This window comes from Lasioglossum baleicum, chromosome 3, assembly GCF_051020765.1.
Source record: "Lasioglossum baleicum chromosome 3, iyLasBale1, whole genome shotgun sequence".
NCBI classification, from domain to species: Eukaryota; Metazoa; Arthropoda; class Insecta; order Hymenoptera; family Halictidae; genus Lasioglossum; species Lasioglossum baleicum.
This window is the reverse complement of record NC_134931.1, coordinates 843,713-871,373: the sequence shown is the minus strand read 5'-3', so window position 1 is coordinate 871,373 and position 27,661 is coordinate 843,713. Positions and strand designations below refer to the sequence as shown.

The window sequence follows — 27,661 nt, the reverse complement described above, 5'->3', positions numbered from 1 at the left end:
AATTTAGAAATAGGAATCAAAATGATAGAGGAAAAAATTATATGTAATAATACGACTTAATTTTTTATGTGAATGCACCGATGCACTCACCAGGTGCAATTGCACTTTATTCTTTAATGCAACCCAATTTTTTTGTTTAACTCCTTTCCCAAGAGATCCTTTTTATTTTCCGACGTATAAAAGTTGTATACTAACCCAAGGACTTTATTACAAGAAGTGTCCAAACTTTCTCGATATCTCGTATTGCAATTGCACCTGGTGGGTGCATCGGTCCATCCACATAAAAAATAAGGTCATAGGAAGTTAGAACGTATTCTGACATGATTTTTGCCTGTATCATTATCTTGTCCCAAATATGCTTGCCAATGTATGTATTCGGAAATCAAATATCAATTCGATCTTAATTACAAATTAGCAATTAATAAATGTCCCTTACCAATTATTTTTACGTAGAAGCCATTAATAACATAGGCGACGATCAATTTTATCGATAGATCGAATCATTAGCTATTCTCCGGAAAATTTTAATCAACCCGCGAATAAAATCTCATATGATTAACGTTGGTCTGTTAACGACAATCGCTTTTAAAATACGCGCTCCATTTGAATTTCCTGATATAGCTAAGTAAATGACGCGAATCCTGTATTGTTCTCCGATACTTCGTACTCATTCGTAACTTGAGAGTATATAGATAAGGAAACGCGCTAAGGAATTCCATCTGTTTTTTTGGACAAAGTTCGGAGACGTTACACTTGGTGGTGCGCATGGGTGCGCAATCTTTATGCGAATCGAGATATGGAAAGCTTTCGATCGACGTTCGTATAAATGGTATAAACCATTCAGATTGTCACATAAATCCATCTATAGTTTAACACCGATCCCGTAAACATTACACGACACTCGCCTTATGGTCGTCATTGTCTAAAAATAACCGAGGAGGCGAAATAGGTTGACTATTACGCGAGTGTAAGAACCAGACTTGTAACACGATGGATGAAGCCAGAGCACTGCACGGTGTTTGTAAATTACCACCTCTTCGAGGTTTGAAAGATTTCTTATTGGAACCGTCGGGTTTCCAATTACCCAATTTCAATGATTTCGAGAAATGGGGTAATAGAGTGGTAAATAATCTGATATACTATCAAACCAACTACGTCTACATGTTACTCTGTATTCTGCTTGTCATCGGGTAAGTATTTGTAATAGTATCTGAAAGATTTGATTGTGACACTCCCTCTGTCTCGCATTATACACTATAGATTTATATTATATTATATTAAGGGGGTAGACTCTCTCGTTTCTAGGACTGCAAGGGTGCGGGATGCGCCTTCTCATTTCTAGATAAAAGATTCTCAAAGGCGAGTACTGTTTTCCTCTTTGTATTAGTTCCTTCAAGGATATAAAAACAATGTAATACCTATGCAATGTAAGCTACATGTAACAATACTGTACTTGCTAAATGATCCAATCGGTTTAAAGCAATAATAAATACATAAATAAAAGAATAATCTAGGCCAGATCGCTCTCAAAAGTCCTATTTTTATGTTTATAAATAATACTGCCGAATAATGCAAATTATGTCTCGTAAACGTAAAAATAGGACATTTGAGGGAGACAACGGTCTAGATTAATCTTTTATCTAGCGCTTCTGACTACTGAAAAACCCCATCTTTGCATTATTGAGAAATGAGAAGACACATCCCGCACCCTTGCAATCCTAGAACGGTTACTCACACTCTACTTTCTACATCAGGCCTGGCCAATGCTGGCTCGTGGAACAGATGTGGCTGCTTCTCCTCTTCGCCTGCTCGGCGAATCAGTCTCCACTATGTCCACTCTAACTCTTCTGTCAGTACGAGTCCCACAACGCTGCACCGGCAAGTTACTCACCATTATTACTAGACAGTGGATCTTTATGCAAAATAAAAATGTTCTACTTGAATTGTAACAAACTGGAGCAAAGCAGGAGTTTATTTTCTTTCTTAATATGTTTAATTAGTTGAAAGTTATTGAAAGTTTGGGACTGACTCGCCAAGCAGGCGAAGAGGAGAAGCAGGCACATCTGTTCATAACTGGTTACATGCAATTTTATACTTTATACTACTCCGACATAAATCAATTTATATTCAACGACTAAATAACTACTTTAAAACAAAATAGATATTTGCTAGTGTAGTCGACACTAATTAAAAGTTAAACATTTTTGATTGCTTAGATGTCTACATCCGAGAGAGTTGCTTCTAGGAGTGTTATGGGGGCTACTCGTGTATCTTGTTGTAGTTTTTGAAAACGAGGAAATGTGTAAACTAAGGAGAGAATATCCAGGGTTTCACACGACATGTGTTGTTATTTGTATTTTACTTGCTTTGTACATTGGATCGTCAATATTGTTTGTACTGCTGTTTACCGTTTTATTACTAGTTAGCGGTAAGTTTTACAGTTGATTTGGTAAATATGGCACGTTCGACCCACTTGTATTAATTACTTTATTAATTTCAGTGACTTTTATACACGCGTCGTTGAGATTAAGGAACATGAAGAATAAGCTGGTGAATAAAATCGAGGGTATCGGACTTGAACGTACTCCCATGGGCATGTTATTAAAATATTTTGGTATGAAAGAACAATTTCTTACCTAAATTTCTACTATTCTTGTTTGTCAGAAAATGAAAAGTACATCTGTATGTATTTTAGATGTCACTTTCAAGCTTAATTTATTAATTATTAAAGCCAGAAATTCGTTTGTTTATTCTAATATTATGCTTTTTCAATGGAAAAGAACGATTCATTCGAGAAGCATAGTAATTCTAGGCTTGCATCATTTTTGTAGCATATTTATTTATGGATGTAAATTTATATGAAACGTTATTTATAACAAACTTAATGTGTACTACTTAAATTATTAATGAATTAGTATTTCAATGTTAAAAGAGATTCATTAATGATATTGATATTTAACAGTTTTTGAGACAATTGCCTCCCTTCCCTAAGAGTGGACTAAAGAAAATGTTGGTCAATAAATAATAAACAGTGTGGACTTGTGTGAAATCTTGATATAAATATAATTACTATTTTTTTAAAGAAGTAATTCCAAGGAGATAATATATTTAATTTGTTGTATATTTCATTTTATTTACCGTAGTGGCCAGCTACTTAAGACTGCTCCGAAATTCTCATGTAAGTAGCTGACCACCACGATATGTATTCAATGTATTTGTTGAATAGACTTATTAAATTGTATATACATACATATTTCTTTCATGCGTCATGTAACGAAAGAGAAATATTGTTTTACAAATGCTCTCTGTGTAAGTGTAACATATTAATTCAATTAATACCTTCATGCAATACTAATTGTTCTCTTACATTCGACGATTGTAATTTTGTATCAGCACATCGCTAATTATTAGCCTAATTTTTTCTTATATTTTTCTTATTTCATAGAAGTGAGAAACGTGCGTTCTAACAACCAGTGAATGTACAGTATTAATTAGTGGGTGTCGCCTTAATTTGATGGAGAAGTGTCTCTGGAGATAAACATGGCGAAGACTGTCATACCTGTTCAGAAAATTTTTAATAAAATTCTTTTACGTCTAACAAACAATATCTGTGTGCATATAAACCGTGCATTCAAAGCTTTGATATTAACGATATGTTCATAAGCATAAAACGATTGTACTTATAACGTATTAGAAAGCTAGTTCCGTAAATACAGTTGATCTTTGTTTAACGCGTTGACTACCGAGTCAATGAAATTACCACAAAATTTATGTAAATTTATAGTCATTACAGTTTTTATCTTTCCCGATTTATTTTTGTAAATCTTGGCAGATAGTTGTGCGACGCGTACACGAGCCACGCGGTAGTCCACGTGTTAAGTATATGTATTAACATTCCCATGACTTGATGTAAATAAAAATAGCAACATATATGTATTTTGTTATTCAGCATTTATTGTTGTAAAATTTAAAGTTCCTTTAAGAAAGAGGTGTCTATACTTAAGAATTAATATATTTGCTTACTTATCTTGAGCATGTATTTAAAGAACCGAACTTAAATAAATTCTTAACAAGTAATCTACGTTTGTAAAAAGAAAATATGTAATGTCTTGGCAGTTTACACTAATCATTTAGTGATGTTTTTAATCATAGTGTCCATTAAAATATTCGCAATCTTTTCGCCGCTTTCTCGTAAATAAATCTTAATTATTTCGTTTGTTACATAATAGATTGTAGTCATTAAATATATTTTAAACAGATTACATACAAAACAGAAAGTTGATCAATTATGAAATATATAATGGTACATACAGAACCTATAGGTAACACGACTAAAACGATAGAACTTATTTTATAAAGAGAAACAAAATCTCTCTCTGGAAGTCATTTGAAACTTATATTCTATCCTCGTTATTGGAAGTACAATTTTCCGAACAATTACTCTTGAAACAATCGATTTTCTGTAATCTTGTCTTGATTAATTCCTAATTTTTTACTTACAAGAGTTTCAGACACATTCGAATATCTTGAAATTTAACAATGAATATGGAAACGACAATTACGTTCGAATGTTAATTAAAAACATACGGCGTGAACAATTTTAAATGTACCACTTGTTCTTTGATTGCATAAGATGCGCCCCAGTTTGTAGTTGAAAGAAAAATAAATACAGTACGTTCTCTTAATCTGTAATAGTAAACGAAGAGAGGTCTATTAATTAACAAATAATATCTTTTTATGTAAAAGCAGTACACATACCATATCACTATAACTTTGTTATAAATACTGTGTTTGCTGGAGATAGTATTGTGTCTGATAAATGTGTTTCGGGAGAAAGCTCTCCTATATTTGTTTTTGGAAATGGTACTAAATAACTATGATCAGACGGTGGGTAACCCAGGCTTTCCATTTGATCTATAAAATCCTGAAATGTAATAATATAGATTTCATAGATACTTTGCAAGATTAAAAAATAATACGATCGTAAAACTTACTTCTATTGTGTTCGCTGCATACATGGACATCGTTTCCTTTTTACCATTCGGCAGTCTTAGGCAGAGTCTTATAGTTTCGCTATCTGTGTACAGAAATATATAAATTTATATAAATTTGCAAACAATTTATCATTTTATTACAGCACAATGAGATCTTACTTGTTTTATCCTTGTTCAGATCGAATTTCGGCTTGCATGATTCATCCTAAACAAATTATCATTAATTTAGTTACACCACATTCAATAGAAACAACAATGTACGAGAGATTTGATACCTTCGAACGTTTTTGGATCTTTTCTTTCAAGTCTGGCTCGTCGATCCTTTTCTTTTTATTTGTATTTTGAGATTCACTGACTGGCATTCTTGAACTCGAGCTCTGTACATCGTCTATGCTATTGGAACCGTCTATGTCTTTTAAACTATCGATCAAATGTTTGGAAGTTCTGGTGTTATTATCGTGATTCTAAAAGTACAACGAGTCGCATGAGAAACAAGTTGTTCATTTCATAGTTTACAGGATATGTGAACACGCGAAAGAGCTTACACTTGTTAAATTAGTTGCAGAATCCTCGTTTGTTGTTGTCGCTGTTGCGGTGTTATTGCTCAATTTTTTAGGGCTGACTGATTCGCTCGATACACACTCCGGAGATGGGTGAGTACTTAACATATCGTTCAATGCGAATATTAAAATATCGACGGTAATATGATGGTATGTCTTCATACATTCCCCTGTTCTGGGATCTATTACTGCCACATAGGGATACTTAGACACATTGTAAAAATCTATATAACGCTTTCCATTGTTAGTGTTTGACAAAGCCTATTAGCAAACGTAATATATATCATGCCGTTTACTTTTCATTTTCAAAATCAACAATAAAGAACAACTGACTATTGATTACTACTTACTTGCCAGAAGATAAAATGATCTTTCACAATCTCTTTAATCTGTCGATTCGACCATACGTCTCTATTCAGAACCAGACAAGCGAATTCCTGAGGATTTTGAATATTTACAAGCAGCCAACGATTCAATGAGTTGGCACGTTCGCGGGCTACGAAAAACGATCCTAAGCAGAGAATACTGTACGGTCGTAGAAACAAGTCTTCGAATCTGTTAGATTTGTGTTTGGAACTCGATTTAAGCCCTGCTACTCTGCGAGCCATTTCTTCTTCTTGTCGTTCTACACAGAATACTACTTGTTATTCTACGCATTTTATATGCAGGCCTGGGCACGATTGTCTCAACCGAGATAAAACCAATCGCACTGTAGTTACAAGTGCAGCATAAACAAAAAGGCAAGCAAAATAAGCTTGATGCGAACGTGTTTATTAAATATGTCTTACGTGTTTCTATCTTGAAATCTCTAAATCTGTCCTCCGACATTCTGGAGAAAGAGCAAGCTGGATCGGATGGCACCAATATCTCTTGCGTTGGTAAGATAGGGGGCCTTGTTTCCGGTTCGGTATCGTTTAGATCTGGTTCAGGATCAGGATAGGTGAGTTCTGGTTCCGGATCAGGATTGGCGTGTTGCTGTTCAGGCGCTTGCCCTCCCTCGAACATCACCGTTATTGCAGCTTCTACATTGCCATCAGTAAGAGTTAAATATTGACGAGCAACATCTTCAGTTTCTCCTAATAACAAATAAAGTATATTTAGTTGTACATAACGTGGATACGTTACATCGCATGATAAAATGTTTCACAGAAACGTTAAAGCATCGATTGGGATTGAGATTTAAAGAATACTAACCAGTCACTTCTATGAATTTTTCAATAAGTTCTGGATCCATCGTGTCTCCAGATCACAATAGTGTTTCGAAGAAAATTTACGGATGTTGGTTGCAAAGTCTAAAGCAACGTCAACCGGCTGACATCTCCGAATATTCAGGAAATTCTTCGTTCCATTGTGGAAATTTCGAAATTTACTGTTACAGCATGCACACTGTGAAAAAACTGCAGAACCAATAACTCTCTTTAAATTACAACAATGCGACGCAAGTGTACTTGTCGACGAGTACACAGTACACTGTAAACAGTTGTCCAGGTCCAGACTGCAGTTCAATGTTTCGCCGAGCATTAGAATTTTGTTATGTGCAGTAGGTGCATCAGGCGTCGTGCGCTTGCGCGAATAAAACGCAGTTCTGAATATGCGACGGAGTTTTACGATTCGCAAGTTGCAGACTCGCGAATAGTTGCGCAATATTTTTCTGTTCGGTAGCCAATCGGTGCTGATGAGATATTGGAGAAGTTTTCTAGCGCATGCGCGGCGATTTTGGCATCAGTAAAGTAATAGATTCTCGATGAAATAGGGTGCCTTGGTCGCATTGTAAAAGTTCTAAAAATTGTTTTAAAAAATAAATGTGATGTAACATGTATGTGTACATGTATATGTATATCTATAGCATAACTTTTTAAAAATTGGTTCGAAGGACTTGAATTTTTTTAAGATTTTAGACTGACTAGTTTGCTAGAGAATGAGTGAACAAAAATTTGTTTAGATTGCAATTGGTAGGAATCATACAAAATTTTAAAAATTATATTTTCTCAACTTTTTCATCGTTATAGGCTCAGATAAAAAAGTTGAAAAATATCATTTTTTTAATTTTGTATAATTCCTATATACTTTCCCGCCAATATGACTACCCCACCAGCTTTTCATCATAATATAGATATGCTACTGTAGCCAATGACAGACAAGATATATGTATAATAATATTGACGGGAGTTTCAATATTATTGTCTACAATAGTCTACATTTTGACAATATTATTGAACGTCTATATAGGGGCCAATAGGGACCGCTTTATGAGTGGTCAATGAGTGGTTGATGAGTGGTGATGAGTGGTCATTGGTGCCCAGCTAACCAGGCGTGCCTTGGGCAAGCCGTGCCTAGGGCACAGATCGGCAAATCATTGTCCAATCTACGCTCGGAGGTGCTCAAGTCCCGATTGGCTTAAGGGGCTAGTCTACCCTCGATTTGTAACTAGAAAATACCTAGAATCTTACTAGATTTTGGGTCGAAAATATGGGTTTCGTACTAAACGTTGTTTGACCTTATTAGAACAAATTGTGGGCTGTGTGAGGGCTCATTCGAAAGAGGAAGAATAGACGCAGCGCGCTTTTCTCACGAGGTTAACGAGATTATGTTAATAACTAATAATATGATGGCCCAAAGTCGAGAAAAAATCTAGGAAAAAATCCCGCAGATTTCAATGCATTTTCTGTCTCTAATAGACTCTTTTGACTTATGAGATGAGAAAAGCGCGCTGCGTTGAACCTTCCTCTTTCGAATGAGCCCTCACACAGCTCAAAATATGCTCGTATAAGGTCAAACAACGTTTAGTTCCGAACCCATTTTTTCGACCCAAAATCTAGTAAGATTCTAGTAAATAGCAAATATCTAGCAAATAACTAGAATCTTACTAGAAAGAATGGGTTCGGAACTAAACGTTGTTTGACCTTATACGAGCATATTTTGAGCTGGGTGAGGGCTCATTCTAAAGAGGAAGGTTCAACGCAGCGCGCTTTTCTCATCTCATAAGTCAAAAAAGTCTATTAGAGACAGAAAATGCATTGAAATCTGCGGGATTTTTTCCTAGATTTTTTCTCGACTTTGGGCCATCATATTATTAGTTATTAACATAATCTCGTTAACCTCGTGAGAAAAGCGCGCTGCGTCTATTCTTCCTCTTTCGAATGAGCCCTCACACTGCCCTCAATTTGTTCTAATAAGGTCAAACAACGTTTAGTACGAAACCCATATTTTCGACCCAAAATCTAGTAAGATTCTAGTAATTTTCTAGTTACAAATCGAGGGTAGACTACCCCCTTAAGGGGGTAGTCTACCCTCGATTTGTAACTAGAAAATACCTAGGATATTACTAGATTTTGGGTCGAAAATATGGGTTTCGTACTAAACGTTGTTTGACCTTATTAGAACAAATTGTGGGCTGTGTGAGGGCTCATTCGAAAGAGGAAGGTTAGACGCAGCGCGCTTTTCTCACGAGGTTAACGAGATTATGTTAATAACTAATAATATGAGGGCCCAAAGTAGAGAAAAAATCTAGGAAAAAAACCCGCAGATTTCAATGCATTTTCTGTCTCTAAAAGACTTTTTTGACTTATGAGATGAGAAAAGCGCGCTGCGTTGAACCTTCCTCTTTAGAATGAGCCCTCACCCAGCTCAAAATATGCTCGTATAAGGTCAAACAACGTTTAGTTCCGAACCCATTCTTTCTAGTAAGATTCTAGTTATTTGCTAGATATTTGCTATTTACTAGAATCTTACTAGATTTTGGGTCGAAAAAATGGGTTCGGAACTAAACGTTGTTTGACCCTATTAGAACAAATTGTGGGCTGTGTGAGGGCTCATTCGAAAGAGGAAGGTTCAACGCAGCGCGCTTTTCTCATCTCATAAGTCAAAAAAGTCTATTAGAGACAGAAAATGCATTGAAATCTGCGGGATTTTTTCCTAGATTTTTTCTCTACTTTGGGCCATCATATTATTAGTTATTAACATAATCTCGTTAACCTCGTGAGAAAAGCGCGCTGCGTCTAACCTTCCTCTTTCGAATGAGCCCTCACACAGCCCACAATTTGTTCTAATAAGGTCAAACAACGTTTAGTACGAAACCCATATTTTCGACCCAAAATCTAGTAATATCCTAGGTATTTTCTAGTTACAAATCGAGGGTAGACTAGCCCCTTAAGGGGGTAGTCTACCCTGGATTTGTAACTAGAAAATACCTAGAATATTACTAGAAAAATGGCTCGAAACATGGGTTTGCTGGTTTTCAGTTAGTGTCCTTATTTGAGCAAATTTTGGGCTGGGTGAGGGCTCATTCGAAAGAGGAAGGTTCACCGCAGGGGGCTCTGGTCATGAGGTTAACGAGAATATGTTTATATCTAATAATATTAGTGTCCAAAGTAGAGTAAACATCTAGGAAAAAAAACCAGCAGATTTCAATGCATTTTTCTGTCTCCAAAAGTCTTTTTGGCTGATGGGATGACCAGAGCCCCCTGCGGTGAACCTTCCTCTTTCGAATGAGCCCTCACCCAGCCCAAAATTTGCTCAAATGAGGACACTAACTGAAAACCAGCAAACCCATGTTTCGAGCCATTTTTCTAGTAAGATTCTAGTTATTTGCTAGATATTTGCTATTTACTAGGATCTTACTAGATTTTAGGTCGAAAACATGGGTTTCCTGGTTTTCAGTTAGTGTCCTCATTTGAGCAAATTTTGGGCTGGGTGAGGGCTCATTCGAAAGAGGAAGGTTCACCGCAGGGGGCTCTGGTCATCCCATCAGCCAAAAAGACTTTTGGAGACAGAAAAATGCATTGAAATCTGCTGGTTTTTTTTCCTAGATGTTTACTCTACTTTGGACACTAATATTATTAGATATAAACATATTCTCGTTAACCTCATGACCAGAGCCCCCTGCGGTGAACCTTCCTCTTTCGAATGAGCCCTCACCCAGCCCAAAATTTGCTCAAATGAGGACACTAACTGAAAACCAGGAAACCCATGTTTTCGACCCAAAATCTAGTAAGATCCTAGTAAATAGCAAATATCTAGCAAATTACTAGAATCTTACTAGATTTTGGGTCGAAAATATGGGTTTGCGGCCAGACGTTGATTGACCTTATTAGAACAAATTGTGGGCTGTGTCAGGGCTCATTCGAAAGAGGAAGGTTCAACGCAGCGCGCTTTTCTCACGAGGTTAACGAGATTATGTTTATATCTAATAATATGATGGCCCAAAGTCGAGAAAAAATCTAGGAAAAAATCCCGCAGATTTCAATGCATTTTCTGTCTCTAATAGACTTTTTTGACTTATGAGATGAGAAAAGCGCGCTGCATTGAACCTTCCTCTTTCGAATGAGCCCTCACACAGCCCACAATTTGTTCTAATAGGGTCAATCAACGTCTGGGCGCAGATCCATGTTTCGACCCATTTTTCTAGTAGGATTCTAGTTATTTGCTAGATATTTGCTATTTACTAGAATCTTACTAGAAAAATGGGTCGAAACATGGATCTGCGCCCAGACGTTGATTGACCCTATTAGAACAAATTGTGGGCTGTGTGAGGGCTCATTCGAAAGAGGAAGGTTCAACGCAGCGCGCCTTTCTCATCTCATAAGCCAAAAAAGTCTATTAGAGACAGAAAATGCATTGAAATCTGCGGGATTTTTTCCTAGATTTTTTCTCGACTTTGGGCCATCATATTATTAGATATAAACATAATCTCGTTAACCTCGTGAGAAAAGCGCGCTGCGTCTAACCTTCCTCTTTCGAATGAGCCCTCACACAGCCCACAATTTGTTCTAATAAGGTCAATCAACGTCTGGCCGCAAACCCATATTTTCGACCCAAAATCTAGTAAGATTCTAGTAATTTTCTAGTTACAAATCGAGGGTAGACTACCCCCTTAAGGGGCTAGTCTACCCTCGATTTGTAACTAGAAAATTACTAGAATCTTACTAGATTTTGGGTCGAAAATATGGGTTTCGTACTAAACGTTGTTTGACCTTATTAGAACAAATTGTGGGCTGTGTGAGGGCTCATTCGAAAGAGGAAGAATAGACGCAGCGCGCTTTTCTCACGAGGTTAACGAGATTATGTTAATAACTAATAATATGATAGCCCAAAGTCGAGAAAAAATCTAGGAAAAAATCCCGCAGATTTCAATGCATTTTCTGTCTCTAATAGACTTTTTTGACTTATGAGATGAGAAAAGCGCGCTGCGTTGAACCTTCCTCTTTCGAATGAGCCCTCACACAGCTCAAAATATGCTCGTATAAGGTCAAACAACGTTTAGTTCCGAACCCATTCTTTCTAGTAAGATTCTAGTTATTTGCTAGATATTTGCTATTTACTAGAATCTTACTAGATTTTGGGTCGAAAAAATGGGTTCGGAACTAAACGTTGTTTGACCTTATACGAGCATATTTTGAGCTGTGTGAGGGCTCATTCGAAAGAGGAAGGTTCAACGCAGCGCGCTTTTCTCATCTCATAAGTCAAAAAAGTCTATTAGAGACAGAAAATGCATTGAAATCTACGGGATTTTTTCCTAGATTTTTTCTCGACTTTGGGCCATCATATTATTAGTTATTAACATAATCTCGTTAACCTCGTGAGAAAAGCGCGCTGCGTCTATTCTTCCTCTTTCGAATGAGCCCTCACACAGCCCACAATTTGTTCTAATAAGGTCAAACAACGTTTAGTACGAAACCCATATTTTCGACCCAAAATCTAGTAAGATTCTAGTAATTTTCTAGTTACAAATCGAGGGTAGACTAGCCCCTTAAGGGGGTAGTCCACCCTGGATTTGTAACTAGAAAATACCTAGAATATTACTAGAAAAATGGCTCGAAACATGGGTTTGCTGGTTTTCAGTTAGTGTCCTTATTTGAGCAAATTTTGGGCTGGGTGAGGGCTCATTCGAAAGAGGAAGGTTCACCGCAGGGGGCTCTGGTCATGAGGTTAACGAGAATATGTTTATATCTAATAATATTAGTGTCCAAAGTAGAGTAAACATCTAGGAAAAAAAACCAGCAGATTTCAATGCATTTTTCTGTCTCCAAAAGTCTTTTTGGCTGATGGGATGACCAGAGCCCCCTGCGGTGAACCTTCCTCTTTCGAATGAGCCCTCACCCAGCCCAAAATTTGCTCAAATGAGGACACTAACTGAAAACCAGGAAACCCATGTTTTCGACCCAAAATCTAGTAAGATCCTAGTAAATAGCAAATATCTAGCAAATAACTAGAATCTTACTAGAAAAATGGCTCGAAACATGGGTTTGCTGGTTTTCAGTTAGTGTCCTCATTTGAGCAAATTTTGGGCTGGGTGAGGGCTCATTCGAAAGAGGAAGGTTCACCGCAGGGGGCTCTGGTCATCCCATCAGCCAAAAAGACTTTTGGAGACAGAAAAATGCATTGAAATCTGCTGGTTTTTTTTCCTAGATGTTTACTCTACTTTGGACACTAATATTATTAGATATAAACATATTCTCGTTAACCTCATGACCAGAGCCCCCTGCGGTGAACCTTCCTCTTTCGAATGAGCCCTCACCCAGCCCAAAATTTGCTCAAATAAGGACACTAACTGAAAACCAGCAAACCCATGTTTCGAGCCATTTTTCTAGTAATATTCTAGGTATTTTCTAGTTACAAATCCAGGGTGGACTACCCCCTTAAGGGGCTAGTCTACCCTCGATTTGTAACTAGAAAATACCTAGGATATTACTAGATTTTGGGTCGAAAATATGGGTTTCGTACTAAACGTTGTTTGACCTTATTAGAACAAATTGTGGGCTGTGTGAGGGCTCATTCGAAAGAGGAAGGTTAGACGCAGCGCGCTTTTCTCACGAGGTTAACGAGATTATGTTAATAACTAATAATATGATGGCCCAAAGTAGAGAAAAAATCTAGGAAAAAATCCCGCAGATTTCAATGCATTTTCTGTCTCTAATAGACTTTTTTGACTTATGAGATGAGAAAAGCGCGCTGCGTTGAACCTTCCTCTTTCGAATGAGCCCTCACACAGCCCACAATTTGTTCTAATAGGGTCAAACAACGTTTAGTTCCGAACCCATTTTTTCGACCCAAAATCTAGTAAGATTCTAGTAAATAGCAAATATCTAGCAAATAACTAGAATCTTACTAGAAAGAATGGGTTCGGAACTAAACGTTGTTTGACCTTATACGAGCATATTTTGAGCTGGGTGAGGGCTCATTCTAAAGAGGAAGGTTCAACGCAGCGCGCTTTTCTCATCTCATAAGTCAAAAAAGTCTTTTAGAGACAGAAAATGCATTGAAATCTGCGGGTTTTTTTCCTAGATTTTTTCTCTACTTTGGGCCCTCATATTATTAGTTATTAACATAATCTCGTTAACCTCGTGAGAAAAGCGCGCTGCGTCTAACCTTCCTCTTTCGAATGAGCCCTCACACAGCCCACAATTTGTTCTAATAAGGTCAAACAACGTTTAGTACGAAACCCATATTTTCGACCCAAAATCTAGTAATATCCTAGGTATTTTCTAGTTACAAATCGAGGGTAGACTACCCCCTTAAGGGGCTAGTCTACCCTCGATTTGTAACTAGAAAATTACTAGAATCTTACTAGATTTTGGGTCGAAAATATGGGTTTCGTACTAAACGTTGTTTGACCTTATTAGAACAAATTGTGGGCTGTGTGAGGGCTCATTCGAAAGAGGAAGAATAGACGCAGCGCGCTTTTCTCACGAGGTTAACGAGATTATGTTAATAACTAATAATATGAGGGCCCAAAGTAGAGAAAAAATCTAGGAAAAAAATCCGCAGATTTCAATGCATTTTCTGTCTCTAAAAGACTTTTTTGACTTATGAGATGAGAAAAGCGCGCTGCGTTGAACCTTCCTCTTTAGAATGAGCCCTCACCCAGCTCAAAATATGCTCGTATAAGGTCAAACAACGTTTAGTTCCGAACCCATTTTTTCGACCCAAAATCTAGTAAGATTCTAGTAAATAGCAAATATCTAGCAAATAACTAGAATCTTACTAGAAAGAATGGGTTCGGAACTAAACGTTGTTTGACCTTATACGAGCATATTTTGAGCTGGGTGAGGGCTCATTCTAAAGAGGAAGGTTCAACGCAGCGCGCTTATCTCATCTCATAAGTCAAAAAAGTCTTTTAGAGACAGAAAATGCATTGAAATCTGCGGATTTTTTTCCTAGATTTTTTCTCTACTTTGGGCCCTCATATTATTAATTATTAACATAATCTCGTTAACCTCGTGAGAAAAGCGCGCTGCGTCTAACCTTCCTCTTTCGAATGAGCCCTCACACAGCCCACAATTTGTTCTAATAAGGTCAAACAACGTTTAGTACGAAACCCATATTTTCGACCCAAAATCTAGTAAGATTCTAGTAATTTTCTAGTTACAAATCGAGGGTAGACTACCCCCTTAAGGGGCTAGTCTACCCTCGATTTGTAACTAGAAAGGAACTAGAATCTTACTAGATTTTGGGTCGAAAATATGGGTTTGCGGCCAGACGTTGATTGACCTTATTAGAACAAATTGTGGGCTGTGTGAGGGCTCATTCGAAAGAGGAAGGTTAGACGCAGCGCGCTTTTCTCACGAGGTTAACGAGATTATGTTTATATCTAATAATATGATGGCCCAAAGTCGAGAAAAAATCTAGGAAAAAATCCCGCAGATTTCAATGCATTTTCTGTCTCTAATAGACTTTTTTGGCTTATGAGATGAGAAAGGCGCGCTGCGTTGAACCTTCCTCTTTCGAATGAGCCCTCACACAGCCCACAATTTGTTCTAATAGGGTCAATCAACGTCTGGGCGCAGATCCATGTTTCGACCCATTTTTCTAGTAGGATTCTAGTTATTTGCTAGATATTTGCTATTTACTAGAATCTTACTAGAAAAATGGGTCGAAACATGGATCTGCGCCCAGACGTTGATTGACCCTATTAGAACAAATTGTGGGCTGTGTGAGGGCTCATTCGAAAGAGGAAGGTTCAACGCAGCGCGCCTTTCTCATCTCATAAGCCAAAAAAGTCTATTAGAGACAGAAAATGCATTGAAATCTGCGGGATTTTTTCCTAGATTTTTTCTCTACTTTGGGCCATCATATTATTAGATATAAACATAATCTCGTTAACCTCGTGAGAAAAGCGCGCTGCGTCTAACCTTCCTCTTTCGAATGAGCCCTCACACAGCCCACAATTTGTTCTAATAAGGTCAATCAACGTCTGGCCGCAAACCCATATTTTCGACCCAAAATCTAGTAAGATTCTAGGTATTTTCTAGTTACAAATCGAGGGTAGACTAGCCCCTTAAGGGGGTAGTCTACCCTCGATTTGTAACTAGAAAATTACTAGAATCTTACTAGATTTTGGGTCGAAAATATGGGTTTCGTACTAAACGTTGTTTGACCTTATTAGAACAAATTGAGGGCAGTGTGAGGGCTCATTCGAAAGAGGAAGAATAGACGCAGCGCGCTTTTCTCACGAGGTTAACGAGATTATGTTAATAACTAATAATATGATGGCCCAAAGTCGAGAAAAAATCTAGGAAAAAATCCCGCAGATTTCAATGCATTTTCTGTCTCTAATAGACTTTTTTGACTTATGAGATGAGAAAAGCGCGCTGCGTTGAACCTTCCTCTTTAGAATGAGCCCTCACCCAGCTCAAAATATGCTCGTATAAGGTCAAACAACGTTTAGTTCCGAACCCATTCTTTCTAGTAAGATTCTAGTTATTTGCTAGATATTTGCTATTTACTAGAATCTTACTAGATTTTGGGTCGAAAAAATGGGTTCGGAACTAAACGTTGTTTGACCTTATACGAGCATATTTTGAGCTGTGTGAGGGCTCATTCGAAAGAGGAAGGTTCAACGCAGCGCGCTTTTCTCATCTCATAAGTCAAAAGAGTCTATTAGAGACAGAAAATGCATTGAAATCTGCGGGATTTTTTCCTAGATTTTTTCTCGACTTTGGGCCATCATATTATTAGTTATTAACATAATCTCGTTAACCTCGTGAGAAAAGCGCGCTGCGTCTATTCTTCCTCTTTCGAATGAGCCCTCACACAGCCCACAATTTGTTCTAATAAGGTCAAACAACGTTTAGTACGAAACCCATATTTTCGACCCAAAATCTAGTAAGATTCTAGGTATTTTCTAGTTACAAATCGAGGGTAGACTAGCCCCTTAAGGGGGTAGTCCACCCTCGATTTGTAACTAGAAAGGAACTAGAATCTTACTAGAAAAATGGCTCGAAACATGGGTTTGCGCGCTGTCGGTTTTCGTCCTTATTTGAGCAAAGTTTGGGCTGAGTGAGGGCTTATTCTAAAGAGGAAGGTTAAACACACTGCGCTCTGGTTACGAGGTTAACGAGATTATGTTTATAACTAATAATATGAGGGCCGAAAGTAGAGAAAAAGTCTAGGAAAATAACCAGCAGATTTCAATGCATTTTTCTGTCTCCAAAAGACTTTATGACTTATGAGATAACCAGAGCGCAGCGCGTTGAACCTTCCTCTTTAGAATGAGCCCTCACCCAGCCCAAACTTTGCTCAAATAAGGACAAAAACCTACAGCGCGCAGACCCAGGTTTCGGACCCAAAATCTAGTAAGATCCTAGTAAATAGCAAATATCTAGCAAATAACTAGAATCTTACCAGATTTTCGATCGAAAAAGTGGGTCTGCGCGCTGTCGGTTTTTGTCCTTATTTGAGCAAAGTTTGGGCTGGGTGAGGGCTCATTCTAAAGAGGAAGGTTCAACGCGCTGCGCTCTGGTTATCTCATAAGTCATAAAGTCTTTTGGAGACAGAAAAATGCATTGAAATCTGCTGGTTATTTTCCTAGACTTTTTCTCTACTTTCGGCCCTCATATTATTAGTTATAAACATAATCTCGTTAACCTCGTAACCAGAGCGCAGTGTGTTTAACCTTCCTCTTTAGAATAAGCCCTCACTCAGCCCAAACTTTGCTCAAATAAGGACGAAAACCGACAGCGCGCAAACCCATGTTTCGAGCCATTTTTCTAGTAAGATTCTAGTTCCTTTCTAGTTACAAATCGAGGGTAGCGACCGAGTTTCGCCAATTTCTCTTATATACCGGCCCGGTAGTAATGTACGGGATATTAGCTCCGAATGTGTATACTCATTTTTTGTTGCTCCATATCGCGATTAGGATATTAGTTTCACCCTCGCTTATAGAAAAACATGTGAATTTTGCAAAAGCGGCATTGGAATTGTTTGTTTCACCTGTAAAACGATATTCGGCATGCGGTACATCAGTGCGACAGTGCTGCCACAAAGGCACAATCGGCCGATTCGTGCCGACCTGATGCCGACCTCATGCCCATGTCCAAACTCTGGTCCTACGGTCGACACTAGCTCGGCATATGCGCGCACAGGAGGTCGACCAAATTTAGATTTTTGGTTGGCTGGGTGGTCATGAGTGGCAATGAGTGGTTGATGATGGTTGATGAGTGGTGAACACTAGTGGATTTTCTTAAAGCAACTTCAAATTTATATGTTTGGCTGCCCTGGAAAGTTTGGTCAAAGAACTTGACGAAGTATCGAAATACATATATATATATAATACACGTATATACATACTTACTTAGGTGTCAATACGATGAACTGTCAAAATTTATCAAATGACAGTGTCTTGAAAAGAATGTTCATATAAATAAGAATATTTATCACTGAAAGATACATTTGATAAGATTTATATTTTATGAAAGAGGAGAATTGTATCCAACATTATCTGTTATTGTTTACGTAAATTACGTCTCTATATAGATAACCTGGAAGCACATTATAATTCTAAATATTATTTAATCATTTCTATGTTATCGTGTATTATTTTTTAATGATATTACTTGCACAATATTATGAAGGTATACAATGGAGGTCTTGGAGACAAGAAACCTTCTTAGAGACTTGGATTTAACTTTACAACCTCGTATTGTACCACGATATAAAACCTGGCTTCCTCTTGCTACACAGCAGGTAAATTCGAAATAAATGTTGTGTACGTTAAGTAGATAATATTTACAAAACATATTTTGTTAGATTTTACTCATGTACTAATTCATTTTATGGGCGATATAATTTTCAGTTGAGACTTAGAAATCTTGTACAAATAATAGGATGTAATTTAAAACCAAACATGCATGACGGGCCTTGTTCGTTTTATTATACGCTACATAGAACAAGCATGTCATCTCCTTTGTACACAAGCGAAGCGATTGACAATGCCAATCCAAGATGGTCAAGTCTCGACGTATCGAATATACATGCCACCGATTATTCTACTGCCAGTGGTGAGCTTTATAATCTGTTAGTACCTTAAATGTGAATATGTGTTTATCAATGTAACTAATATTATAATTAACAACATTATAAAACTGATATCTGTAACACTATATTTCATAAAGCATATAAAAAGAATATTTATAAATTCTTTAACAGAGATAATTGTAAGACTATGGAAAAGAACGATTGTGGTTAACGCATCAACTGATGTAACTGTATTTACATGGGGCATATCTTTCACTGGTTTGGCATACATTGGTCCGAAATTACCAAATAATTTAGAAACTGTTCTGAAGGCAAATTCTCTAGTTTTTCAATTTCATGGTGGTTACTTTACACCATTGTATTGCTTCGTCGAAACACCTGAATTGAAAAGATATATACATATAAAAGTCAACAATTCTGAAATAAGAGATAGTTATACTGTGAGTAAACTTAGTAGTTTGAAAAATAAAATGCAGGCACTAAAACAACAGACGGAGTCAGTGCAAACGCTAAGAATGCGTATTGCTTCGGGAGATAACTTCCATACTCCAAAGTACTCGCAATCTTCGTTAAACAGATTACTTCAACCTCGTAAAGTGAATAGAGAGAAGAAAGCTGAGATATTGAAAATACGCAAAGAATTAGAAATGGCCAGATTTAGAACAAAATTATTAGAACAGGAAAGAACAAGGAAAATGAGTGAACTAAGAGTGTTGACTCAGTTACATTCTACTATTATGGAGGAAAATCAAGGCTATGGTAAAAAACGATATTTGTACATTTTTAACTGTACATATTGAAATCTAATTTTATTTGACATATTTTTACATGTATTATAGGTTCAGATTTGATGGAAAAATATAGAGTATTAAATAAAGATATACAAAGATTACACGAGTGGCGACAGAATCAAGTAGATACAAGGGATACATATGTTCAATTATGTAGCCAACTTGCATGTAGAAGAAGGCAATTAATTTCAGAACTGAGTTTAATATATCCTATAATCCAGGTATGAATTATTCATTAAAAAATTTCATGCTCTATATACTAGTATGGGTACTGTAATTGTGACTAATTAATTTTATCGTGCAGGATGGAAAAGGAACATTTAGAATACACAATGCACATTTACCAGATAGCGAAGATTTAGAATTGTCAGATGATACCGAAGTAGCTGTAGCATTGGGATTTGTTGCACACGCCACACAAATGATTGCTAATTTTCTTAACATACCTACTAGATATCCTATTATCCATTATGGATCACGTAGTAAAGTTATAGATCATATTACAGATCACTTACCTGACAATAAAAGACAGTAAGTATTCTGTTTCTATAAATTTTATAGTTTCATTGAAATGATATGATCGATAAAATTAATTGTTTTTCTAGATTTCCATTGTTTGCTCGTAGTAAAGATAAATTACAATTTCGTTATGCAGTTTATTTATTAAACAAAAACATAGCTCAGTTGAGGTGGTACTGTGGCCTTCCAACAACAGACTTACGAGCAACGCTTCCAAACTTAGTTACCTTGATAAACATTAGGCCAAATCAATCCCAGTATGTTATACTATTATTATTAACACGTTATAGAGGGTATATCAATATCGGCTTCGTCTCAGACGTGTTAAAATATTAAAATTTGACTATAAATATAATATAAATGACTATAAAACTTTGTGTTATAGTTTGGATAATTCAAAACGAACATATTCTACATCATCTCTGGATATCGATATCGGCAATGGAAAACAAAACGTACCGCTGACACCACCTATTCAGAAGTTAATTTTCGAAAAATGCCATCGATCCTCGAGGTCTATGAGTCAATTGAAGAGTATAAAATCTTCTCTTGGATCTTCTTTGGATCAAGGTCTAGATAAGCCTGTACAGTCTCTCGTTTTAAGCAGTCAATCAAAACGAATTTGCAAGTCGGAAGAGAGTGCCATAGACAATAAAACATTGGTACTAGCGAAATATAGGTCAAGTAATAGTAGCAATGAAACTTTAAACGATGCTATTTTAAGTAATATAAGTGGTACAAATGTCGAAGACAGTAGTCAAGCAAATAATTCAATTGCAATAGAAAGTAATATAGAAATAATGATACCCACATCAGTTTCCAAATCAATTAATACTACAGACAGTTTGGAGGGTTCGATAAGCGTCAGAGACAGAAGCTCGAACTCTATAAGTAGTTGTGAAATGGCACTTACTAGTAGTCAAAATGGGGACGATAGTTCAAATGATAATAATATAGTCAAGAAAACTGCATCTGAAGAATTTAGTGAAGTATTAAAGAATGTTAATGATGTTGTAGATAGTGCTCTAAAAAATAGTAAACAGAATATAGAATATAATATAGGAAACGTTTCACAAGTTTGCGATGATCCGGGAATGGCATCGGGCGAAGCAAGTTACAATATTCATGAAAGTTCTGCGATTGCTATCGAAACCTCGACGCATAACAAAGAACAGTTCACTAAGTCATGTTTATCTTTAGACGATATAATATCATGTACTTATGAAGGAAATGAACAGAAACAAAGAACAAGTTCTATTTGTAGTTATCCAGAAGAATATCTTACATCCAAAGATGCTATATTGCAAAAACAATACAATTCGAAATCGAAGTAAGTATACGCAGAAATGGAATACTGTAGTATATACTGTAGCATAAAAATTACAAAGTAATTATGACTTCTTTATAAGTTACAGGGAAGATAGTGTAGACTCGTTACGTTCTAAAAATTGGTGTCATAACGATGCAAATAAGGAATTAACAGTAAGTATATATAAATCCCATTGATTTAATTGCCATTCTTCTTAATATTTATGCAATATTGTTTACTATGATTTTAGTTGGAAACAGAATTAACACAATCAGCACAGAAATGTGATTTTCAAGCATCAAGCGAATATATAGACATTATTAAACGTAGTTCGGAAAATGTATATGCACGTACTGAAGCTTTAGCTAACAAGCAAACCAGTTTTAAAGTTATGAAACCTCGACTGTAATATTTATATTCTAGAATATACTGCGACGCTGTTATTGCTGTAGTAGTTGATGTCTAACTGCACCAGATCCCAAAACATTCAATACATGGCCCACATAGAATATTAAAGTATTTATTGCGTTATTAAACAGGAGTCTAGTACTTTTACCTTACTTGTTAAAATTCAAATCTAATACGCAAACTAATATGTAAATTTTACTATAGTAAAGGAACATATATATATAGACAAAAAATGAAGTGCGAAGTATAATAATGTTGTTGATTATGTTTAAAGTTGTATTTTTTTTCTTAATTTTCAAATTCTTTGAAAATTGAAAAGAATAATTTAACGTGATATCTCTGTGAAGGCTAGTTGCATGCGTGCGCGCGGGCGCGTATGCGATTGTATAGTGATTTATGCAAGTATCATTAACATAGTATTTTCGGTAATCGAACAGTTCGTAGGTCTACTAATGGTACTGGTTATTATAGAATAAAATTTCATGATACTGATTATTGATTACATGTATGATTACTATAATTTTGTCAAAATCATTATATGCTATGTGATTTTGTCGATACTTTTTAGATATGCGCTGTCACGTAATTATTAAAAAAAAAAACACTAAAATCAGTGCGAAGTATAGATGGAAGGACCAACGAAAATGTTAGATCATATTGCAATTATCATGCACATAATACTTACCTAAACCATTCTATATAACATTTGTAACAAAGTAGAACGAAAGGATGACTTTAATTAATAATTGCTGATTAGAAAGAACACATGTATCATAAAATTACTAATTAGCGTATATGCTGGTCCAATGTAATCAAGTATTTCCAATGATATGTTTTTCTTACTGTTTAATAAAAAATGCCGGACAAAAATGTTAGCACACAATCTTTGCGGTATAAACTCGTAAGTTTGTTATATAAAAAAGTAATAACAAATATGAAATGATATAGTAAATGCATGATAACAAAAATTTCCTTTGAAATAGACGCCGTAAATCAAACTGACAGATGTCAGTGATTTAATAAACAATGAAATGAAAAGCAATAACAGTGACTAACAGATTGGTGATAAAACAGTTTATTTATATTTGATATATTTCGCAATATATAGGAAGGCACTTCAAGGAAATTTCAATGTCATTTAAGCTATTCAAATTTTTTTTATTTCTGCTACCGTGGATACTTAATTATGAATTTATGGTATTTTAAATATATTCTAGCTATTGTTTTAGAAAACTATACAATATGTGATATTTTATTCGTAAGAATGGAAACAAAAATATGTCACTATATGTTTTACGAAATCTATGGCAATAATTTCTTAATTTTACTATGTATATTATAATAAACTACAATATTTATACACAGAACAAATATTCAATGATCACTAAACATAAAAAAAATTAAACTAATGTATATACAATACATACACATCAAAATATTCATCTCCATGTCTTATTGACATCAACAGCCGCATTAAATGTTAGATATAGACGAGGTATAGGATACAGCGAGTTGGATGTATTTTTAGTTGGATTTATAGTTGCAAACTTTGGATGCTAATAACGAGTATCTCACCGTATGCTAATTGTATGTTTGTTGTCTAATACAATAGTTGTTTTACCATTTTACTATTGCGTTCATTATTACAATGAACAATAACATACACGACGACTATAGATACTTTAGGCGTTGTTAATAATTAATATTTATGAATATGAATATACATAATGTCTTGGGCTTATATAATTCATTAATGAATTACAAGCTTATCTGTTGTCGTATATTGTATATTCGTAATTAATATTATTTCTATGTATTACACTGTATTGTAAATTTTGTACGATACTATTATATTAGCTCTTCATTTTTTCCGCATTCGTAAACACACCTATTCGCTTTTGTATTTTACAATTCTTTCACTTACATAAAATACAAATTTTTCGTTATTTTACATCGTTAGAGTCATTGAGATAGTAAAATAACAATAGTGTAAAAAATTTGGCTACTTGAGCCCGAGTTGATCTTAATGCTTTCGGAAAATTTACAATTCTCGTAATGTAAAAGCCGTTAAAATCACAGGCTGTTTGAATTATTGACATGTGGACGAATGTACAAATGTCGTGGAATGTGCGAAAACTTGTAATAGCTTACCCTATTCCTCGTCTGAAATTCTAATACATCAGCAATTTTACCAATTAAAGCTGTCGATACTCTTATAAATTATTTAACAAGAATATCTAATTTAGTGACAATCACAATTCGTTAATTGATTAATGAATCTATTTTTTAATTGATTAATATCAAACTGTAGTTACGAATATTCATGTATCTATAATTATCAATTCATACATCATAATACATCATACATCATAATTCATACATCCTAGCATTTAAGTTATCATCTCTCAAATTTTTAGACATGACTTTTAAGACCAGAAGTGACAAGTTCAGATTTATTTTAAGTGCCTATTTGCGGGTAAGACTAATTGTAAATTTTAAAATCTTTTAATCAAAACATGTACCCAAATAACATTTAAAGGATACAAATTAATTGATCCTAAACAATACGTTTAAGAGACCAAATTGACTGTAATATCAGAAGATATCGCTAGAAATTAAAACCTTCGGTTCTTTGCACGGGTGTGCAACAGTCTTCTTTCTTATTCTTTAACATCTTTGTGTTCAGAATTTGCATCAACAGTGGTAGAACACTGTGTATCCGATTTATCTTGTAATTCATTGTTAATACCAGCCAGTTTTTCACTAACGTTCCACAAATGCAGTGCTACATCAGAATCTAATTTCTTTGTTGAAATATAGCGTTTACAATCCCGGTAAATATTACCAGTATCCTCAGACAAAGAAGGTTCTATTGCACAATGCAATACAGTTTGGGCACCCTGAATAATAAATATATAAATTAATAATAGTATCAGTGTCCATTGTAAAAATATTTGCTATGGACTATGTACAGTGTAATTGTAAATTCAATATTCAACTGATGGCATCAATTGATTCACCAATAATTAAAGCAGTATAATATTACATACATCAAAATTGATGTACTTCAAATAGCTAAATAGAATCTTTTGACTATAGTAATTTTTTTTCACAACTACACTATATAACATCCATTGAGTATAAATGCTCAGAATACCTGATTCGCTGTACGTAAGAACATGAAAGCAATAGGTGAGAAAATAATGTAATGAAACCAACTTCTTTTCACATTTCTAAACAGTCCTGTGTAAGTAAAACCAGGACATACCATATAAATGTTAACACCATGGTTTGTAGTCCTTCTTGCAAGTTCAATACCAAAATAGGTGTTTGCTAACTTTGAATTACAGTAAGCAGGATTCATGCGTCCTTTAATTGTCAAATCTTTATCGCCATTTAAATTTGGAAAGTCTATTTTTCCATGTTCAAATAACTTTGATGTCACAATTACGATCCTATCGTGAATAAATTTTAATGAATTAAGGATAAATTTCATTCATAATACGGTATTCTCTCCTTAACTGTGAAAAAGATCTCTACTGTAACAGTTAAAATTTTATCTGTATCACAGAGGGATCTCCTTAGAACAAGCGAAGCAAAAGATTGCACAACTTCTCTAATCTTTTATTTTCTTTTATGAACGTTTTACCTTCATATTCATCTCATTTTTCTAATTAAAATGACACCAAACATGATATAGTTACGATCACAATTACTTGTGTAATAGGCGATTAAGATGGAAGAGAAAGTGAGACAGAGAGTTGAACCTTAGTCCCTCTTTCTTTTTCAATCGCTATCCTTCTGTACATTCGGAAGACTATAAAGAATGTAGTACCTCTCCTATAATTATGACTATGCCGAGCCAAAGTTTTCACAGTTACGGAGAGAATACTGTAATACTGATTCACAACAAACCTGCTTGGTGCATTTTGTTTTAACGTTTCCAAGAGCAAATTTGTAAGTAGAAAGTGTCCTAAGTGATTCACTCCGAAATGAATTTCAAAGCCTTCTTCAGTTGAAGCATGTTCTTTGAAAGGAACGTATACTCCCGCGTTGTTAATTAGCACATGAATCTGTGGAAAATTTTTTATCACCTCTGTAGCAAAGTCTCTGATCGACGAGAACGATGCCAAATTCAATTTCATGGGTATCTGCAAAAATGAATAATTGTACTTATTCATACGATAATATTAGATATTAACACATACACTACTGTGCAAAATAAAGAAGCACCCAGTATAATTATAAGATATAATGACAAACAATATCTTTATGTAGCAATTGTATTGTACAATGATTGATTTATTGTATTTAAAAAGTATTAGATAATCCGCAATAACACATATTCTCAGAACTATTCAATTAAACAGCGGAATCCTTTTTCAAAACTTACTGTGTCCTTATTTGATTTTTTACGCTTTTCTATTAAATATGGCTGGTGCTTCTTTGTTTCGCACAGCAGTGTATATCATTAAAAAATAATAAAGAATTGACTTACTAATTCTCCAGTAGGTATCTTAGAACGTATGTCAGATATGGTATCCCGAGCATTTTGTAAACTTCTACAGGCTAGAATAATTGTAGCTTTTCTTCTTGCCAATTCCTTTACGGTTTCTTTACCAATGCCAGAATTGGCACCTGTTACAATAAACACTCGACCGTGTAAACTGTCCATATTTTTGCATCTTCCCCATGTGCCTTCGCGGCATTTTCGGAATAATCCAATCAAAAATACTACCGGCAAAACATAATAGCACCATGTAGAAATCATGTTTGAATGTCAGCTATCGTTTATTCCATGCGTTGTATTACACTGCAGGTATTCAAATGAAAAAGGTATTTGCATACAATGAATCGATAAGATGAAAACCTTTTTAATGCACACTCATGTTTTTCTTACTCTTTACGCGCACAATTATCAAGTTAACCTTATTTACAACACGATTTAATTGAATATTTAAATAAATAGTTATAGTTTACAATTTATATTTTCATACGAATAAGACACGTGTGACAGAAAATCGCTACATCGCTGCAATATTTTGATATAATAAACAAATGTCACATATTCGTTATGACACAATTATTTACCAAATCCCTAATAGTGCACAGTGCACAGTGTAGTGTGGCACAGTGTCTTTATTACTTATTATATGTATGGTATATAAATAGAAACGAAACTGAGATAATCGGTACTGGCACGGATTACCTCAAATGCAAAACTCCGACGTTTTTTCCAAGAACAAATTTCCAATGCACATGCGCGAAATATAAGTTGTGTTCCATGAATACAGCTGCAATTTGTTCGGATGTAAGCTGTGTCGCTGTGTCTTTTTTTAAATTTCATCGAAAAGAAATAAAACATTTTCTAATGTAGTATTGCTATTTACTAAATAGATTAACAATAAGGGATTCGATCAACGTAAATGTTATCAAGTATGAGGCGATACTTTGCTTTATAGAGAACGCATGTTTATGTATATTCTGAGGGTATTCTTTGACGTACTACAGTTCATATCCCTGTAACCCACGTAACCTGTTGTAACCCTATGAGTGTCGGACAGTAAATGGTTGGGTGAGTTTGAACTGGCACAAACATTTTTACAAAATTATATTATTCAATTTGAAAAGAAAAAGTAAAAGGAACTTCAGATAAAAGAAGTTAAAGCGCGTAACGTAAAAAAGCAAAACGCACTTATCATTCGGAATTACGATTTATTACATATATAGTACGTTCTTTCATCATTTCACAATTTTTCAGAAAATGATATGATTACTGATCTAATACATGAACGTATATATACTTAGAAATTGTATTGGTCAGTG

General features: G+C 35.3%; 4 protein-coding genes across 9 annotated transcripts; 2 read left to right on the top strand and 2 right to left on the bottom strand.

Moving 5' to 3' along the window:
- The first annotated feature begins 727 nt into the window (after nt 1–727).
- Jwa (PRA1 family protein Jwa) lies at nt 728–4,703 on the top strand. 3 transcript variants are annotated; one of them, XR_013008607.1, is made up of 5 exons: nt 728–1,190; nt 2,217–2,428; nt 2,501–2,614; nt 2,963–3,309; nt 3,446–4,703. XR_013008607.1 is itself a non-coding variant. In XM_076420128.1 (4 exons), the coding sequence occupies exons 1-4, from the start codon at nt 991–993 to the stop codon at nt 2,989–2,991; spliced, it is 555 nt and encodes a 184-aa protein (XP_076276243.1). In that variant the 5' UTR covers nt 728–990; the 3' UTR covers nt 2,992–4,703. The 3 variants fall into 3 exon arrangements, 2 of the variants coding, with proteins under 2 accessions (XP_076276243.1, XP_076276242.1); XM_076420128.1 differs by having other exon boundaries at nt 2,963–4,703; XM_076420127.1 differs by lacking the exon at nt 2,963–3,309 and having other exon boundaries at nt 733–1,190.
- LOC143207077 (UBX domain-containing protein 7) lies at nt 3,445–7,164 on the bottom strand. Of its 2 annotated transcripts, none has more exons than XM_076420123.1 (9): nt 6,749–7,164; nt 6,343–6,630; nt 5,905–6,179; nt 5,540–5,815; nt 5,270–5,458; nt 5,154–5,199; nt 4,995–5,077; nt 4,759–4,924; nt 3,445–4,710 (listed from the first exon to the last, which is right to left on the bottom strand). In XM_076420123.1, exons 1-8 carry the CDS (start codon nt 6,786–6,788, stop codon nt 4,766–4,768), a joined length of 1,356 nt encoding a protein of 451 aa, XP_076276238.1. In that variant the 5' UTR covers nt 6,789–7,164; the 3' UTR covers nt 3,445–4,710; nt 4,759–4,765. The 2 variants fall into 2 exon arrangements, with proteins under 2 accessions (XP_076276238.1, XP_076276237.1); XM_076420122.1 differs by having other exon boundaries at nt 3,445–4,686; nt 6,749–7,161.
- A 10,677-nt stretch (nt 7,165–17,841) lies between these two features.
- Uvrag (UV-resistance associated gene) lies at nt 17,842–22,332 on the top strand. The gene is made up of 10 exons (XM_076447199.1): nt 17,842–18,078; nt 18,406–18,517; nt 18,627–18,831; nt 18,980–19,567; nt 19,648–19,820; nt 19,904–20,130; nt 20,205–20,375; nt 20,504–21,448; nt 21,528–21,600; nt 21,678–22,332. Exons 2-10 carry the CDS (start codon nt 18,413–18,415, stop codon nt 21,834–21,836), a joined length of 2,646 nt encoding a protein of 881 aa, XP_076303314.1. The 5' UTR covers nt 17,842–18,078; nt 18,406–18,412; the 3' UTR covers nt 21,837–22,332.
- A 543-nt stretch (nt 22,333–22,875) lies between these two features.
- LOC143221733 (retinol dehydrogenase 12) lies at nt 22,876–27,165 on the bottom strand. Of its 3 annotated transcripts, none has more exons than XM_076447201.1 (5): nt 27,045–27,165; nt 26,334–26,569; nt 25,751–25,986; nt 24,993–25,290; nt 22,876–24,735 (listed from the first exon to the last, which is right to left on the bottom strand). In XM_076447201.1, exons 2-5 carry the CDS (start codon nt 26,508–26,510, stop codon nt 24,496–24,498), a joined length of 951 nt encoding a protein of 316 aa, XP_076303316.1. In that variant the 5' UTR covers nt 26,511–26,569; nt 27,045–27,165; the 3' UTR covers nt 22,876–24,495. The 3 variants fall into 3 exon arrangements, with proteins under 3 accessions (XP_076303316.1, XP_076303317.1, XP_076303315.1); XM_076447202.1 differs by lacking the exon at nt 27,045–27,165 and adding an exon at nt 26,927–27,041; XM_076447200.1 differs by lacking the exon at nt 27,045–27,165 and having other exon boundaries at nt 26,334–27,038.
- Between the last annotated feature and the right edge of the window lie 496 nt (nt 27,166–27,661).